Source organism: Labrus bergylta, chromosome 9 (assembly GCF_963930695.1).
Source record: "Labrus bergylta chromosome 9, fLabBer1.1, whole genome shotgun sequence".
NCBI lineage: Eukaryota > Metazoa > Chordata > Actinopteri > Labriformes > Labridae > Labrus > Labrus bergylta.
In genome coordinates this window covers 4,111,807-4,128,545 of record NC_089203.1, presented here as the reverse complement: position 1 = coordinate 4,128,545, position 16,739 = coordinate 4,111,807, and the positions used below count along the sequence as shown (strand labels likewise).

The window sequence follows — 16,739 nt, the reverse complement described above, 5'->3', positions numbered from 1 at the left end:
TGTGTGGACTGTAGTTAAATAGTCACTCCTCAATCCCTTTAACCTCATGTTTTTATGATAGCACTGTGTTGTTGCTTTGTTCCTTTGAAAGGTGATTGTAGAAACTCTTGTTAAATAAGGTTTACTCTACCAAGCATCCCACTCCTGAAATGATCCTAATTTCTTTATTGCAATGCAGAGCAGAGTAAAGCCCCTTTTGGCTAAACTTTGCATAAAGACACTCATGACAGTTTTTAAGGCACTAGCCCCTGATTATTGACATGTTTACATCTGTGACTACAGGTAGATTGATCCATCTCTTCAGATGTATAAGCCTGACACGTGTACTTCAGTGTTGTACAACAGAAATAAGGTGCTTTGGAAGTAGAAGCTGTTCCAACATGTAAAATAGACTCTCAGAAAGGCTATGTGAGAAAAATGTGTCATTAGTTTTTTGTACAGACTATTTCAAGTGTGCATTTCACACTGAAGGTTATGGATTGTTTGGAAGCAAACTAAACAAATGTGAATCCAAGAATGAACACCAGGCTCCATCAGCGTCTCTTTGACCGAGGCTGGTGTCTTCACTTGACATGCATACACTTGTTTAACAAATATATTAGATTTTGAAACACTCAGGTGCTCCACAGCACTGTGGCCTGACATGTCTGAATGTTATTTCTTGTCAATAGTTGCAAGCTAATGTGTAATTAAGCCGACATAAGTTCCTTGTGTAAGCATATTAAAAAATTAGGATATGGGTTTATGTCATCACTCTGCCCCCCCTCCCCCCCCCTGCTGGGATTCCCTACATACACTGAGGGGTAGTTTCCACTCACTGCAGCAACGCTAAGTCATTTCTTTTCTTGGACATGTCTCACCACACTACCGACTAAGTTTCTCACATGTCATTTAATTTAACTGATTTAAAAAGACAAAAGTTTTGTCGCAGAAATGACGTTATGAAACTCGGCATCCTTGTGTTTCACAACAGGGCGGAAAGCCATCACTCCGTCCAATGGGCTTGCGCGCTGCTGCGTCACGTGGTCTTTATTTATGTAATGTAATGGTGTTACACAGTAACCCAGCTCTGTGGTCGCGGAGACGTCGCTAGAGGGGTTAAACGCGGACATGGACTACTAAAAAAGGATTCATACTAATGTGTAGATATTCCTGCGTGAGTCGCGTTGTGTTCGTTGAGTTAGGAAAGCGTCGCATTGAACTGTGAGCTCTTTTTTATACAACCTGTGCTTAAGGGAAGACGTTATGTGTCTCAAACCAAAGTCTATTGGTATTGAAATTGATCATTTCAATGGATAAATTCAACACGAAAGGGACATTTGTGAGGTGAGCATTTTGTGAGCTCAAATTACCCGTATCCTAAGCTTGAAAGAATCGGGTCTGGTTCGAGCAGATGTGAACGGAGTGGGGACACATTTACTGTATCGCTTGTTGTCAGCGTGTTATTTAAATGGTCCATGCAGCACTTTACGGAACAAGCTCCTACGCCCGCGTTGCTTTGACGAAAAAAAAGCCACACATTCGTCCCCACTTGGACGTTGTTTTGGTGACATAACCCCATCCACCATGGATCTTCTGGAGTGCCCCCTCTGCCTCTTCCTGATGTGCGAGCCGGTGACCATGTCGTGCGGCCACACGTACTGCCGGAGGTGCGTCGGGGGTTTCCTACCGTCCAAATGCCCGTCGTGCAAGGAGAGGTTAAAACAGCGAGAGGTGAAGAGCATGAAGAACAACGTCCTGCTGATAAGTGTCGTGGAGAAGTGCTGCCCCGACGAGACCAAGATGAAGTGCCATGTACAGGAGAAGCTGAAGTCCAACGAGTTCACTGAAGCTTTACGCATCACCAACGAGGGGCTAGACATAGGTAAGGGTCAACGTGCAAGACATCACTTTTAATGGTGAAATGCAGCTTTGTTTGGCTAATTACACAGTGCGTGAAAGGATGCCCCCACCACAGCTGTTACACATTCTTTACCTTACATCACACTCGAGTCAGGAGGCAGGCCGGCCGTTTTGGAGTCGCACTTTTACGCACTGCTCGCAGTTGTCTCGGCTGGTGTTCAGTGATAGTGACTGATAGTGCATCCCATCCTGCACTTCTTAACACTGACATATTGTGCACAGCAGTGAGATACTGGAGGTGTAATGACAGGAGGGAGCTAGGATGCAGTGGGACTCATTGTATCTACTGTTTGAGGCTATTGATGACCTAAATGTATAAGTGGGTCAGTAAACAATCTCCAGATGCTCGTTTTTGTTTTTTGTCTGTGTGCACTCTGAAACCTTTAGATTAAACAACTCTAAATAATGGTATAAGCAGCTAAAGAAAGATATAGACCTATAGCCTAAAACATTTAAGCAATAATCTGGTTTCACACTTGAACTTCTCACCATGCAAACACACAGTAGGATATAAGATGCAGCAATAACAGCTGTTTACTGTAAAAAAAAATTAAAAAAAATCTATTGGATAAAGGCAGAGGAAATGCATCTTTTCTGAGCAAGCGCTGTGTTTGTTCTGCTGTCTAGTCATGTTTATAAAAGCATGGGATGTCTAAGAGCATGTGTTGTAATAATGCCATGGCTAAATGCCTTGATTGTAACAGAAACTCTTATCTGCACAGAGATTCTCAACACTTTGAGTTGCCTTCGTGGCACCTGACCTTATTTTCTACAGGCAGCAGCAAGGACGTAAAAAAAAGGGACTACTTCTGCCCTACATGAGTGTATGTAGTCTGTAGGCGTCCTCGGGTTTGTAGGAGTGATTGTTACCGAAGTGAATCAGCGCTCCATTAAATTACCTTCATGTTTGCCATCTCTGCCAATCCAATTAAACACTGCTGCCTCGCTGCTCCTGCCCTCCTGCTTCTTGTGTAATGATATCCCAACACATTTGTGTACCTCTGTTTTTTTTCTTATGTCATCTGCCTTTTTGAGGCTGTGTTCTGATGCTTTTAAGTTCTAATGTTTCAGCGTCTAATGTGGTGCATTACTAAGCACATGTATTGTGTCCTTAAGGTCTTAATTATATCAGTAAACATGACCAATGACTGGAGCAGCAGGGTTTAGGTAATAGTCACTTTCTGAACCTGGAATGCACAGATGCATAATCTAGTGACTGTGCAACTTTCAAAGATATTGTTCTAGAAAGCTTATACAGAAATAGGATGGTTACACTTTTATAATAACTGTGACTTATAAAATAAGTTAATATGGATCAGTCGTGACCTGCAGTGGCATGATCCTTTTAAATAAGGTCAGTATGAATGTCAGGTCAGTCAAAGCAGAACTATTGGTGATGCAGGCTCCTCCATGCTCATCAATCATTACATGTTGAATGTTTGCACATTTTAAATACAATGTAATCTTTGAAGCTCTGCAGCGGTTATTCAACACTGTCCCTTCCTCTCTCTCTCCTTGTTGCTTTGTGTCCACAGTCCCAGATGATCAGAGTTTAAAGGTGTACAGAGCCGAAGCCAACAGGGGACTGATGTGTTTCTCCGACGCTCTGACCGACCTCGACTACCTCTGCTGCCTTCGTCCTAATTGGACTGAGGTGAGGGATGGGGAAAGTGTTAGTTAAGACCCACTACGTCAGGCGTACTTTCTGAAAATCAACAAAAACACTTGTTAAAATAATCCTTCAACAACCCACATTCAACGCCGTCATTTCACGTCCTTTTTTACCCAACATCCACTCGAGTGTTTGGTTTTGTAACATGCATGTAATGACACTCACATCCATAAAGAAAGTCATGTTTTAATTGTGTCTTTATATATTATTTGGCCTGGAAAGCTGACCCCCTTAAAGCGATTACCTCTGCTTTTATTGATGTTATGTCATTCACAAAGTTATGCAAACAGCTACTTATGTCATAATGTCATTTATTCTCTTGATGCCAGTGGGCGGCTCACTGCAAATGCATAAATGTGGACTGTATGGAATCACTGTTATTGACATGAGGGGTGTGTTATATCACTCTGAAAGTTTCCATATGTTTCACTGTTCACTTGCTGCTATTGGCAGCTGGCCAACGATGCATGATATAAGTGACATTTAGTGCTAAAGAAGTGAAAGAGATAAGCTGCGTTTAGTTTTTTTTTTTTTTTTAATGCTGTAGAGCTGTCGATCACTCTTACAGGCAGCGATGTGCTGATCTTGTGTTTCTCTTTGTGCAGGGCTTCTTTCGTAAAGGGAATGTGCTGCTGGAAATGGGTCAGCAGGCGGAGGCCCTCGTCCAGTTCCAGCGTTGCCTAAATCTACAAGCTGACTTTGCTCCCGCAAAGAGCCAGATCAAGAAGGTTTGATCATCTTGCTGAAGAATTTATGATGTACAATTCATGTATTAACAGTCCATTTCTGCACGAACAGCAGGGCAGCGAGGTTTAGTTTAAAGACTTTGGCCTCGTAGAGTGAAGGCTGCAGCATTAATGGATTGACCTATAGAACACATTGTGAACAGCTCTCATGGTCATCCATCAACTCTGAATGAGAGATGGCATATGAACAACATCAGGAACGTGGTATTTAGCATTTAGCATCACAGGTGACATAATGTCTCGCTAGTTCACAAGCTTTCCCTGTGATTGTGTACTCTCACTTAGGTTGTTTTCAGCACAAGTGTTTGAAGTCTACAAAGAGATCTTTTGATTTGTGTACCTTTCTATTATGCTTAAACATTTTTAATTTAATTTACTATTTTTTTTCTTATATTGACTAAAGTTTCATTTATGAGAATGTATTCTTCTACTTGTTTCTTTATATTTAAGGAGTTCAGTTCTTATTATCATTAGTGGCGACTCCAAGGTAGACCACATTTTCTCACAGATGACCCCGTATATATATCTTAATCCATATGCTAACACATACTGAAAATTGCCATTAACTGGCTAACGCAATTAACATCACTATAATTAAAACCTAGGAACTAGGCACTCGTACTTACAGGCATATGTTTCCTAAACTCTGTGGAGACAAACTTAAAAAAAACAAAAACAGCTGACTCATGCTAGTCTGACCCGCTGCTCTGATCTGTCTTTATAAACAGTCAATGCTCTGATCCAGTGACACTGCATGACTCGCTCTTTACGGCTCAGTTCATTGGACATATCCCTCCGCTGCCTACTTCTGGTTGGTGGTGTGTAATGCGCGCATTAGCTCATTTTTCCTGCGCTCCTCGATGCTCCTCTCTCTTGTATTGAAGAAGAGCAAATGTGGATGTGCGACTTATAATGAGAGTCAAAGGAGGACCGGAGCGCTGGATTCTGGCACTCAAGACCGGAAACACTTCACCAATCAGTAACTTTAGACATGTAGAACATTTTATTTCAGATTATACGTTTGACTCAATAACTACATCATATTTACTTTGCTGTTTTAAAATTCTACCTCCATGTGTAGCCTTTATTGAAAACTAATTTAAAACATCGTGTTCAGTGAAGGTCTGTCATTCTACTCGTGTCTCAGATCCTGGAGGCAGAGGGCATGGCTGTTCCAGACGAGGTGTCCTGCATCTTGCAAGTTGTGTCCGAGTACTTGAAAGAGCCCTGTCCCATCACCAGCCTCAGTGTCTCTCAGGGGCCCACTCACCCTGACGGCCTCAGACATCCACATGGGAATGAAGGAGAGGGAAAAGGGAAGAAGGGGGCTCACCAGGTAAGCTGCTGATATGGCTTAGGAGAGCATGTACGGTTCTACTGTGCACTGAAAGGCACATTTTTGGGACGTGTTTGAATTCAAGTAAAATGCTAAAAGATAAATCTGTTCCTCTTCAGGGCTCAAAGGTGAAGCATGAATCGGGTACGGAGTGCTGCCTCAGCCTCTGCCAAGCTGTTTCCTTCCTCCCTGCTGCTGAGGAGGACGAGGAGATGATGATGAGGAAGGAGGATGAGCGTAGCAGGGGTATGCATATGACTTAGTCAATCCATCAGAGAGACTTTAGACTTTATTGTCCCCATGGGGAAATTCCTTTTCACAGCAAAGCCCTCCAAAGAACAGTACTTACACAAACCACAGTGAATAAAACAAACAATCAGAAGTTCCCAACCTGGCCTGTTTGTTCAGGGCAGTTTTAATGATCATACTCTTCCTAAGGCGAGCCCTTCTGCACCTCAGTGCTCTGTACCTGCGTCCTGAGGGGAGTGGGCTGAGCTGGATGTTTAGTGGATGTGACCCTGTAGTTGAGTTCTGTTAGTTTGGCTGTGGGGAGACCAGTTCTTCTGGCAGCTGTGGTTGTGATGCGCGTGAGATAAACGATATAGCATAGCAAGCTAACAAACTGGCTAGCTTCTAAAACATTCATAAGTTAGCTTTTTAACCAGGTCTCTGCCTAGGTCTAAACCTCTGACCCTTGTTAGAAGTTCAGACATCCAGACAGCGTCCCTTCAATCTCTGAAAAACCACATGTCGTCGTTTGCACAACACATTCTTCCCTCTCCCAGTCCCACAAAACCAACGAGCTAATTTCTTGATTGAATATCTCCAGTTGTGTAATGTGTTCCTGTGGCGGCTCACACTGAATGTGAACATTGCTCTCTCTCTCTCTCTCTCAGGTGAAAGCAGTCACCACAGAGAGAAAACCCTGACTGTCCTCACTGTGTCAGACTTTGAATGCCCTCTCTGCATTAGGTCAGTGTGCTGGAGTGCTTGCTCTGATCAATAATGCATTGCTGCCCTTTCCTTGTCCCCTGCAGAGTCATGCAACAGGCTTACCCCCCCCCCCCCCCCCACACACACACACACACACACACTCTCTTTCTCTCTAGTTAATGTTTTGCACAAATACAGCTTTAACACAAATACTCTCAAGCCTTATAGCTGTTCTGTACTAATAGCTTAAACAGCGAAGCTAATGTCCTTGTTTGTCGTTCATAGGTTGTTTTTTGAACCTGTCACTACTCCTTGTGGTCACACCTTCTGTAAAAACTGCATAGAGAGGAGTCTGGACCACAACCTCCGCTGCCCACTCTGCAAACAGCCACTACAAGAGGTAACCACCTCCGGACACTTTCAAACATCTATTTTAAACCTAATGGAAGAGAGTCCTGTTTTTAGCACTTTACAGGGTGTTTCATTTTCAGAGCTTTTGCTATTGCCAGCACTAAACTTAGCTTGTTGTCATCATAGTGGATGATTACACTCTTACCTTATTACATTTATCTCAGAAATGATAACTTCATGGTTTCTCTTTTCTGTATGTTGCTTAGTGCTGAAAAATCACCACCATGTTAAATAACTGCTGTGTCAGCGTTGTGTAATCATTTCTCTGCATGTTTTTTTTATATTGTATAATACCCTCGGAGCATCATAATATTGCTTTGACAGCTGATGTCTGTGTTTTCTTTCTTCCCAGTACTTTAAAAACAGGAAGTACAACCCGACAGCTGTGCTTCAGGAAATCATGACCCGCCTTTTCCCCTCACAGCTGACGGAGAGGAAACAGGTCCACGATGCTGAGATGGCTGAACTGTCCAAGTATGCACCTGCCTCACGATAATCTGTGATTTTGATTGAGCTTATCTTTATTCTTTTTTTTTAAATACTTCTCTCTTTGCCTTCATCTTCCTTTTGTCTCCCTTTCTGTCTCCTGCCCTGTAGTCTCACTAAGGACATCCCTATATTTGTTTGCACCGTGGCGTACCCTGGCGTTCCCTGCCCTCTGCACATCTTCGAGCCTCGGTATCGGCTGATGATGCGACGCTGCATGGAGACTGGCACCAAGAAGTTTGGCATGTGCAGTTATGAGCATGGAAAGGGGTATGCTATTTATCTGGAGTTTTCAACCATTACCCAAAGAAGCGTTTTTATTTGAAAATCTGGATCTATCTGTACACAGACATAGACAGTTTTTAAAAAGTCGAGGCAATGACCCCGTACAGTTATCTTGAAGTTTACAATAATCTAAAGAGGCTGTCTTGACATAAAAAGACTGTGTTTGACTTTCCTCTAACAGAGAGGAGCAGGAGGTTGGAGCCTGATGGGATAGAGAGTGATGCAGTAGTAGCAGGCAGCACAGGGGGCAGAGTGTAAATCAGTCAGTGTTACCTTGAGAGAGTGGCAAGAAGAAGAAGTAGCTGCATGGTTATAAATCTGGTTTGAGCTCATCTGTTCATTTAAATCTCTCCCTCATATATTTTCTCCACGTTCCACTCTATGTTGTCCTGTTAAAAAATAGGCCAAACAATTTTAATATTGTTATATTAAACAGTCTTTTTCAAACCTCTCGTCAATGTCGGCCTCACAATACAAGTTTACCCCTCTTCAAGAAACGATTCATTTTAACACACGAGTATAATTCAAGTTAGAAAAAATAGTCCGCACACCAGAAGCTGCTCCAATTAGATTTAATGTAATGGAAAAATGACCACCTGTAACATTTCAGGCCCTCCCTCTTCATCAGACCATGAACAAGTGAAATGGACACACCTCCACATATATACACAACCCAGAGGTCACCTGACAGGTCATGTGATACAAAACCAAGATCAATATAAGCTATGCATGACATTCATATTTAAAGGTCTACAGGACCTATGCAAAGACATCACAAATACAAAAAAAAAACAATTATACAACTCCAGCAGAAATAAACCTACAGTAATCTGAGGATTACCAGAATAACTTCACTTGATTGACTAAACATCAGGAGAAACCGTCATAATGTCACGTATAACAAGGAAAGAACGATATAGTAGAGGGGACTCTATAGTTCAGAAAAGTGATAGAGATAGATGAAGAAATCCTAAAAAATGAAAGAATAGCACAGCAAAGTGCCACACAAGTCTAGAGAGATATGTAATGTGAACATCAAACCCTCATATGGACAAATACATCAAATATACTATAGAGCCATCCACTTGGAGAAATAGTTCAAGTTCTCACTATAACAGAAACTCGTTGCTGAGCTTACGCCTGGCAGGAGTCTCTCGTATGTAAAGATAAGTGATACCTGTAGGTGTGTATTCATGTGAACATGCCGCTTCCTTTGTGTGCTCTGCAGGTTTGCAGACTACGGCTGCATGTTGGAGATCAACTCTCTGGAGCTGCTGCCTGATGGACGCTCCTATGTGGACGCGGTGGGCGGCAGCAGATTCAGGGTGATAAAGAGAGGCCTGAGGGACGGCTACCACACCGCTGACATAGAGTACCTGGAGGACCTCAAGGTTAGGGTCACTGACGTCAAACAGAAAGTTTTCAAAAACACACACACCCTGACGATATAATGAATAGTCCCTCAGTTTCTCTCCTGACTCTTTTCCTCTCTACGCGTCCTCTCTCTCTCTCTCCCAGGTTGATGGCAGTGAGTTGGAGCTTTTGCAGCGTCTCCATGACAGCGTGTACCAGCAGGCTCAGGACTGGTACCAGCGCCTTGGGAACGGTATTAGCGAGCAGATCACCAGGCAGTACGGCCCCATGCCGGATAAGGATGACAACATTCAGGTTGGGGACTTTGAATAAATATGATTATTACTTTAACGTCCCAGAACCCCTGAGTATCTCATCACTTGTTGTGTTTTGAAAGTCAGTCAGCGGCGACTCATGCTGTCCACCAGTGAAGTGATGACTCACTTTTAAGTGCTTCCTAGCTTAAAGGTTCAATGGAGCCAATGTCCTAAAACACATGTTGCAGCTAATTAGCACACTCAGTTCACTTTCCAGAAATGATATGCTAAACACTCCTGAAAGAAAAAAACTACAACTGTTTTTGTTATTCCTTTAGTTTTGTTTTCTCCGTGCAGCATTTGTGTAGAAATCTCTATGGCTTGAAAAATTACAGCAATTTAAAATCCAGCTGTTGACACATACATGTAGGCTTGTCTTCACTTGAAACATAATGTCTGCCATTTACTTATTGAAGGTTCAATGGTTATGCAGCACAGATGGTTCCGGTCAAACTGTACTCACAGATGCGTTAACTCCTGACTTCAATGAAAACATCCGTCAGGTTTAGGCCGCGGCTAATGGAGATCTGAATAAACGAAAAGGTTCACATGATTAAGATTCAAAGGAGAGAATAGAAAACACTTGCAAGGAGAGAAGTATAAAAGACTCCCAATTTGGTCTCACTTCTTTAAATCGTTTGTGAATGAAATGCAAGTTTAAATTTATTTTACTGGGCCGCCAGTAACCTAGTGGTTAGTTTGTGCGGCCCATGTTAAAAGAATGTCAAATAGTCCTCCAAGCGGGCGGCCCTGGTTCGTATCTGACATGCGGCTCTTCTCCAGAATGTCATTCCCCTCTCTCTCTCCCTCTCCCCAGTTTCCGACTCTATCCACTGCCCTGTCATGAATCGATAAGGAAGTATAATGTAGAGCTCATGTTGATGCTTAGGACAGAGGGAGTGTGACACTTAGGAGTAATAGCTTGAAATATGAAGTCTTTTGTTACCATACAGTTTTTGAATTAATGCATGTGTGTATAAACTACACAGTAGACTTTTGATATGTTACACAGAGATGTCCATCCTGTGTTTATAAACTCTCTGATGAACTCTTTTTGGGTTGTAAATAAATAAATAACATCCCTGTAAAGCAGGAATCCCCAATAAGTTTTGCCAAATGGACTTGGACTTCTTCAGCCCTTTCCCTTCATTTCTCTCCTCATCTCAAACACACTTACACACTAACACCTCTGGCCTGCCTCTCATACTCACAGACACAAAGACTCCCACTCGTACACTAAGAGAGACAAGGAGACAGGCTGAGGGATTTTCAGCCTGTCACTTAATTATGAGGATGAATGTTAGAATACACAACAGACCTTTCCTAGAGGAAAAATGTTTATATGCTGCAGAGCCATCTGTCTGTCCCTGTGAACATGGACTACAGTCTATAGTGAAGCTAAAACATTTTTCTGATGAACCACAGAGCTGTAGTATGACATACAGATCTTCTGACCCCTCCATGTTTATTCATACATGATCTCTCTTATTAATCCACAAACAGTAAGCTCAGTGGTTCCCTCTCTGCTTCAAGCCTCTTTGACGTCTGAATGATGAATTTATATTGACCATGATGTACGCATCAACTGGTACATGAGGTCTGATCACATATGGTGACTTAAAAAAAATCAACTTGTACTGAGTTTTTGAACATATATTTGGGTAACCTGAGTGTCTACTGACCCACAAAATGTGAACTAAACCCATCCAGTCCTTTGTTTGTGGTCTGCATAAGTCTTACAACACAGAGAAAAATGCTCTGTTTCAAATGTGCTCTCCTTGTGATGTCACAGTGGGATTCTGGTAAAATAATCCCCTCCCCTCCCCTGGTATCTCCACCCATAAACTCCACCTCCAGCCTAGAGAAAAACTTTTGCACACGTCCGCCATTTTTATTCTCACTACAGAGGAGTGATGTCTACCAGGAAAGCTCGGGGGGGGGGGGGGCTCATTACATTTAAAGAGAAACACACACCAAAACAAAGCTGAGAGAGCTGGTGTACACAGGGTCACAAACCTCCTCTGGTGCTTGATTCATGTTATATTTTGACCAAAGCACAGCACAGATGTTTCATTTAGACCACAGGGGGCTGTTTGAAAAGGTGGAGAAGAGGGATAATATGTCCTCTTAAAGATGCAAGTGAGGACTCCCTCTAATGCTCAGTGTGCACTTTGAACTGATAGACCTTAAAGCTGTCCACTTGAGATTAGTAGATATCCTCTAAGGCAGGACACAGGTGGATCTATGCCAGTAGCATAAAGTATAGATTATGCATTCCCATGATACCCAAAGTAAAATGTTTCCATTCTACATTCTTTGAATCCTCTAGGCCTCATCCAACGGTCCGGCCTGGTGCTGGTGGCTGCTGTCTGTCCTCCAACTGGACCCCGCCTATCAGACCACCGTCCTGTCCCTGAGCTCACTCCAAGACCGCCTGGGACACCTCCGCCTCGTCCTTGAATACTTCTCTCAGAGCTAGGCTCCGCAGCACCATGCTTTTGAGAGTTAGATAATATAGTACATACAAATGGAGAGGAATCAACAGACGCACTCGCACCACAGAGAGGTTGACTTTTTAATCATGAAGGGATGGTCTTTAAAATCACAGCTCAAGGCAGAATGATGTAGTGAAAAGCAGAAATATATAGTGAGTGAATTACTAAACGCAGAGCAGTTCAATAGAATCTGGTTTTTACTGTTTGGGTTTGCATATCTTAGACCATTATCTTCCCCGAGTGTTAAAGGTTTTAGAATAATTTCAGTAGACTCACACATGTTTGACCAAAGATTCTGCTTATTAAGATCCACTGGCAGTGGTTTATTATTATTAATCGTGTATTTACTAAATCAGTTAATTTTTACAAATACTGTTGCTGAAAACAGGCACTAGGTGTCACTGTTTTTCTCCAGCAATAATTATGAGGAACATAAAAAAACAACATCAGCCAAGCTAAAGCAGTCCACTGGACTTTCATGTGTTGCCTGTTGAGCAGTTTGGAGTGAGAGTGAACATTAGTGGCACACTTAATTTGCATTCAGGACTATGCATATTAGAGGATTAAAGTTCCTGTTGTTTAAGGTGATCATTTTAAGGAATCTGGGTTATTTAGGTTTTGTTAAAGGGCAATACTTGTAATGCTAAAATTTTAGCTGCATCTATTAGCCTTAGTAGCCTTTGAAAATGGCTAATTTTATACTATTGAATCATCTTTTAAGATCCCTATTTAGTATTAGCAATTATTGCAATAATGATTTATATCTTCACTAAGAAGGGCAGCCGTTAGAGGATCTTTTTTAATGATCAAAAGCTGCTGATGTGGCTGCTGCTTTTGGATGCTATTTGCTATCTCCCACTGGACAAAGGGGGTCAGAGCTTCAGGACGGACAGTACCAGCACCTCATTCAGAACTATGTGGATTGAATCTGATTTGGCTGGCACAAGCTATTTAGAAACCCAAAGTCCAGTTGTTCACCCTCTCAGTGTTTGAAGTGTCAACACAGTTGTTTTTAACAAAAAGCGTTTTATGAATGATTTAGTTACTTTTTAGATCTTTGGTTAGCATAACATCTCGTTAGCCCACAGAAGAGATTCAAAGAGAGGCAGCTTTGTGATGTGAAATTAATTTATTTTGTGTCTTCTGGTAACTTAGCTTTGCCCATTTGTTTTCGACGAGGAGGAGGAGGAGACCTTTGCAGATAACTTAGCCCCCTGTCAAACGTTGTGAATGATGATTCAACATTTCACCCCTCCCTCTCCACGTTTACAGACTGCTGTTGCTCTCAGCACTGATAAAAAAACGAGTCGAATCAGGTCTTCTCAACTTATTATTCAAATGGGTAAATTTGAGGAGGCAGCCTGAGTACCACCTTAGTTTTTACACTATGAACCTGTGTGAATATGTATGTTGATGGTAAAGTGTGGATGTCAGCTGTAAATAGGGAGTCAGTTTTGTAAGTCGCCATCGTCATTATCTTTTTCTTTGTTTCTTGTAGAGGACAGTACATATGGTGTGGTGTCGAGCACTAAGGTTCTAAAGGAAGCAGCAGTCCCAGGACACAGCTTGTAACATCTCTTGTGCTGCAGGGAGCTCTGTGAAATAATGAAGCTGGGGTCTGACGAGGGCTATCCTAACCCCCCTCCCCTGTGGTGCCTCTGTGTAGGCCACATCACCTACATTTGGCACCCATGGTGTCTCCCTGTCACGATGCCTTTGAGTGCCTGGGCTGGCTCACCAGAATAGTGTGTGTCTTCAGAGTCTGTACAGGAATGAGTGTGTGATTCTTTTGATCGGTTTTATTGATGTAGTGCTACATTCCATGGAATGTTGAACCTGCAATGTTACGAACAGTGAATTTACTAACCGGGCTAAACTGGGTGAAGCTTAGCGCTCAAGATAGTTTTTTGTGTTTTTTAAACTTTGACACATGTGCCATAGATATTTCTAAGTCCTTTGTTTTTATTGGGAAAGTGTGCTTAAATAGTCTCACTTTGAGTGTGTCCACATCATGAACGTTGTGTTTAGACTTCACGCCTTCTGTGTGGTTGACATTAAACTACCATCTTTTTCATGGCCAACATATCACTTACAGATAGACTTTGTACGACACAGAACAGAAGCACTGCTCGTTCCATATGGCATGCAAAGCTCAGAATTAAAGGGGAAATCATGACACTCAATACGCACAATAAATACCCCACTAAGGGATGACTCAGCAGACAGGCTGAGGGGTTCTGGGGCTGCAATGATGACCTGATAACACAGGTTACACACTTAACTCTGAATGGGGAATTTACACTTTACTTGAGGGTAAAAACACAGTTTTTTATCAGTTTATATGCTGAGCTTTTCGAAGCCATTGAGATTGAGATTTGAGTCAAATACGACGTGCAAGTTATCATACCAGTCTCCTTCTGCGGTGTGAATTTCACTGATTTCAAATCTATCCTAGAATTCAGTTTCCTGATAGCTGACATTCTTAAAGCTGACACGAAAAAACTTAAAGGGATCTAGATTCTTATAGAATTTTGAAATGATCAGCTTCAGGGCGAACGCATGAACACAAGCCTGCAGCCACTAAGGCAAATCTCAATCCCCTGTCCTGTTTCTTTGCAGAGAAGACCAAGATTTTTGCACAGTGAAATAATGTTGTGTATTCTCTGATGCTTAGCTGCCATGCCTCACATGTTTTACTCTTCTTTCTTTTTTTCCACACATCATGCATATTACTTCTACTACTACTTCTACTACTTACTACTTCATTACCTCTTTGTTACTTTCTTACTTTCAGAAGCCATTATTGAATAAAATGTTGATTCAGTCTGCAACACTCAATGTCCATTTGCCCTATTTACCATCTCATTTGATTTTGGGACCGTTTGTACCAACTCCACATTATGGCCAACACAGAAAAGAGAGCAGTAGAAGCAGCACGTTATTGGCAGCGTTCCCCCCGTGAGAACGAGTCTTAACACTTCGGGACTCTGGGGAAGGCTGTGAAAAGTGTGTTCTTCCTATGTGCTGCAGCTCACAGGAAACGTTGACTGATGTGGTCTGGTGGTCAGTGGTCTACAGTCTGTAGAAACTACAGACATGCATTCTCTACCCTGTGCTCACATACCACAATGTTCATAATGAGTCAATTTAAACCCACAGAAACTGAAACCCACCACCTCCAAAGCAGTCACTTATCTTGATCTGATTATTGTTTCTTTGCTCGCCCCCCTGGATGACTTTTTCAATGTTATTATAAATAAAGCTGTTCGAAGCAAGCTCTGCATTGTCTTCATTTAAAGTGTCTCTTGTGTGTCTATTTATATGTTATTGCTGACACATTTGTGGTCATTAAGGTGACATTTCAAGCTAAATGGAAATGGGGCCGAATATTTTGCAATTCAAAGTATGTCAGAAATGAGTAGAGAGGAGTAGTTATGGGAGTGTAACATGCCTCACATACTGATAATGAGACACTTTTGTATGTTAACAGGTCAAATTAGTCGGAGAACTGAGTGTACAGTGCAGCTGCAACACACAGAGGAAACTCTGGTTTCATTTATTGTTTCACATTAAAATAAGACTGGGTATTCCCTGGGAATATTTAGTGCTCATTTAATATTAGATAACATTATTTCTTTGTATTCAGCCTCACAGAAATATAGTCATATAAGATGTCAAATACCAATATTGTCATTTTTATGTTTTAAAGTTTTGTCATGGGCCAACAACGGAAAAACTTTGTTTCAAATACTTTGTCTACTTTGCATTCAATGACCCATATGTAGTTTGAGAGGAAGTGTCATCCTTAACAAAGCAGAATCAATCCTGAAAATAATAATTTTAATACAACAAACAACACGCCACAAAGTCTTGCAATAAACAAAACGTCCACCAGGGGGCAGTCTGTAGCTGTGGAGAAAAAAAGGAAAGTGGTCTACAGCTGGAATCATACTTTATGAAGTCGGAGAAATCTCATAAGAGTATTCCTTTTTTTTCCATTTCATAAAGGCAGAAATGAGCCATTTGGTGGGGAAAAAAGGGTCATAAAATAAATTTTGGCAGCTCAGCGGGGAGAACCAATCATGCAAAACACGCTGGAAGGAAGTAGATATTCCCATGCAGCTGAAGAGTGCATCAATTTGTGACTGTAAAAGATGTTGTGTGAGTGTAGGTGTATCGGCAATGAACTGCACTTCTGTATGCACGAGAAGAAAAAAAAAATGGATTGTGGCAGAAGTGAGGCACGTTTCCTGCCAACGTCCTCTGCATAGGAAGCAGGCAGATGAAAAGAGGTTTCACTGGCTTCAGTGGGGTTCTGTAATGCAGCTCAGCGTCTACATCAAAGCCCATTACATTTGAAGAATGCCACAGCTTTTCTGTACTAAATTGATCCATCGGCTTGCGCTGACTCCCTGCTTGTGTATGACTGAGTAAGGATGACAGGCGTTTTGTAGGAGTTATCACAAAGGGGGAACCGGCTGTGGCTGTTTGTGTGTGTGTGTGTGTGTGTGTGTGTGTGTGTGTGTGTGTGTGTGTGTGTGTGTGTGTGTGTGTGTGTGTGAGTGTGTGCGTGTGTGTGTGTTTGTGCTGTTGAGAGGACCATTCCTCCTCTCAGGAAACGAGAGATGAAGAAAATCCTCTGCAGACAGGATATTCTGGACTTTTTTTTGGACTTTAAGGTTAAGGATTAAAGTTGGACTTTATGTAAGGGAAAGGTCAAGCTGCTGTGAAACACAAAAAAAAATAATAGAAAAATGAGCATCTCAGTCCTGAAGAGCATACAAATGAAAATGGGTTTGTGTT

General features: G+C 42.0%; 1 protein-coding gene across 1 annotated transcript; it reads left to right on the top strand.

Annotated features, from left to right (window-relative positions):
- The first annotated feature begins 1,040 nt into the window (after positions 1–1,040).
- lonrf4 (LON peptidase N-terminal domain and ring finger 4) lies at positions 1,041–15,211 on the top strand. Its single transcript, XM_020629669.3, has 12 exons — positions 1,041–1,864; positions 3,438–3,556; positions 4,180–4,302; positions 5,468–5,656; positions 5,776–5,902; positions 6,553–6,628; positions 6,875–6,989; positions 7,353–7,474; positions 7,598–7,756; positions 9,000–9,162; positions 9,290–9,439; positions 11,771–15,211. The coding sequence occupies exons 1-12, from the start codon at positions 1,567–1,569 to the stop codon at positions 11,918–11,920; spliced, it is 1,791 nt and encodes a 596-aa protein (XP_020485325.2). The 5' UTR covers positions 1,041–1,566; the 3' UTR covers positions 11,921–15,211.
- The last annotated feature ends 1,528 nt before the right edge of the window (positions 15,212–16,739 follow it).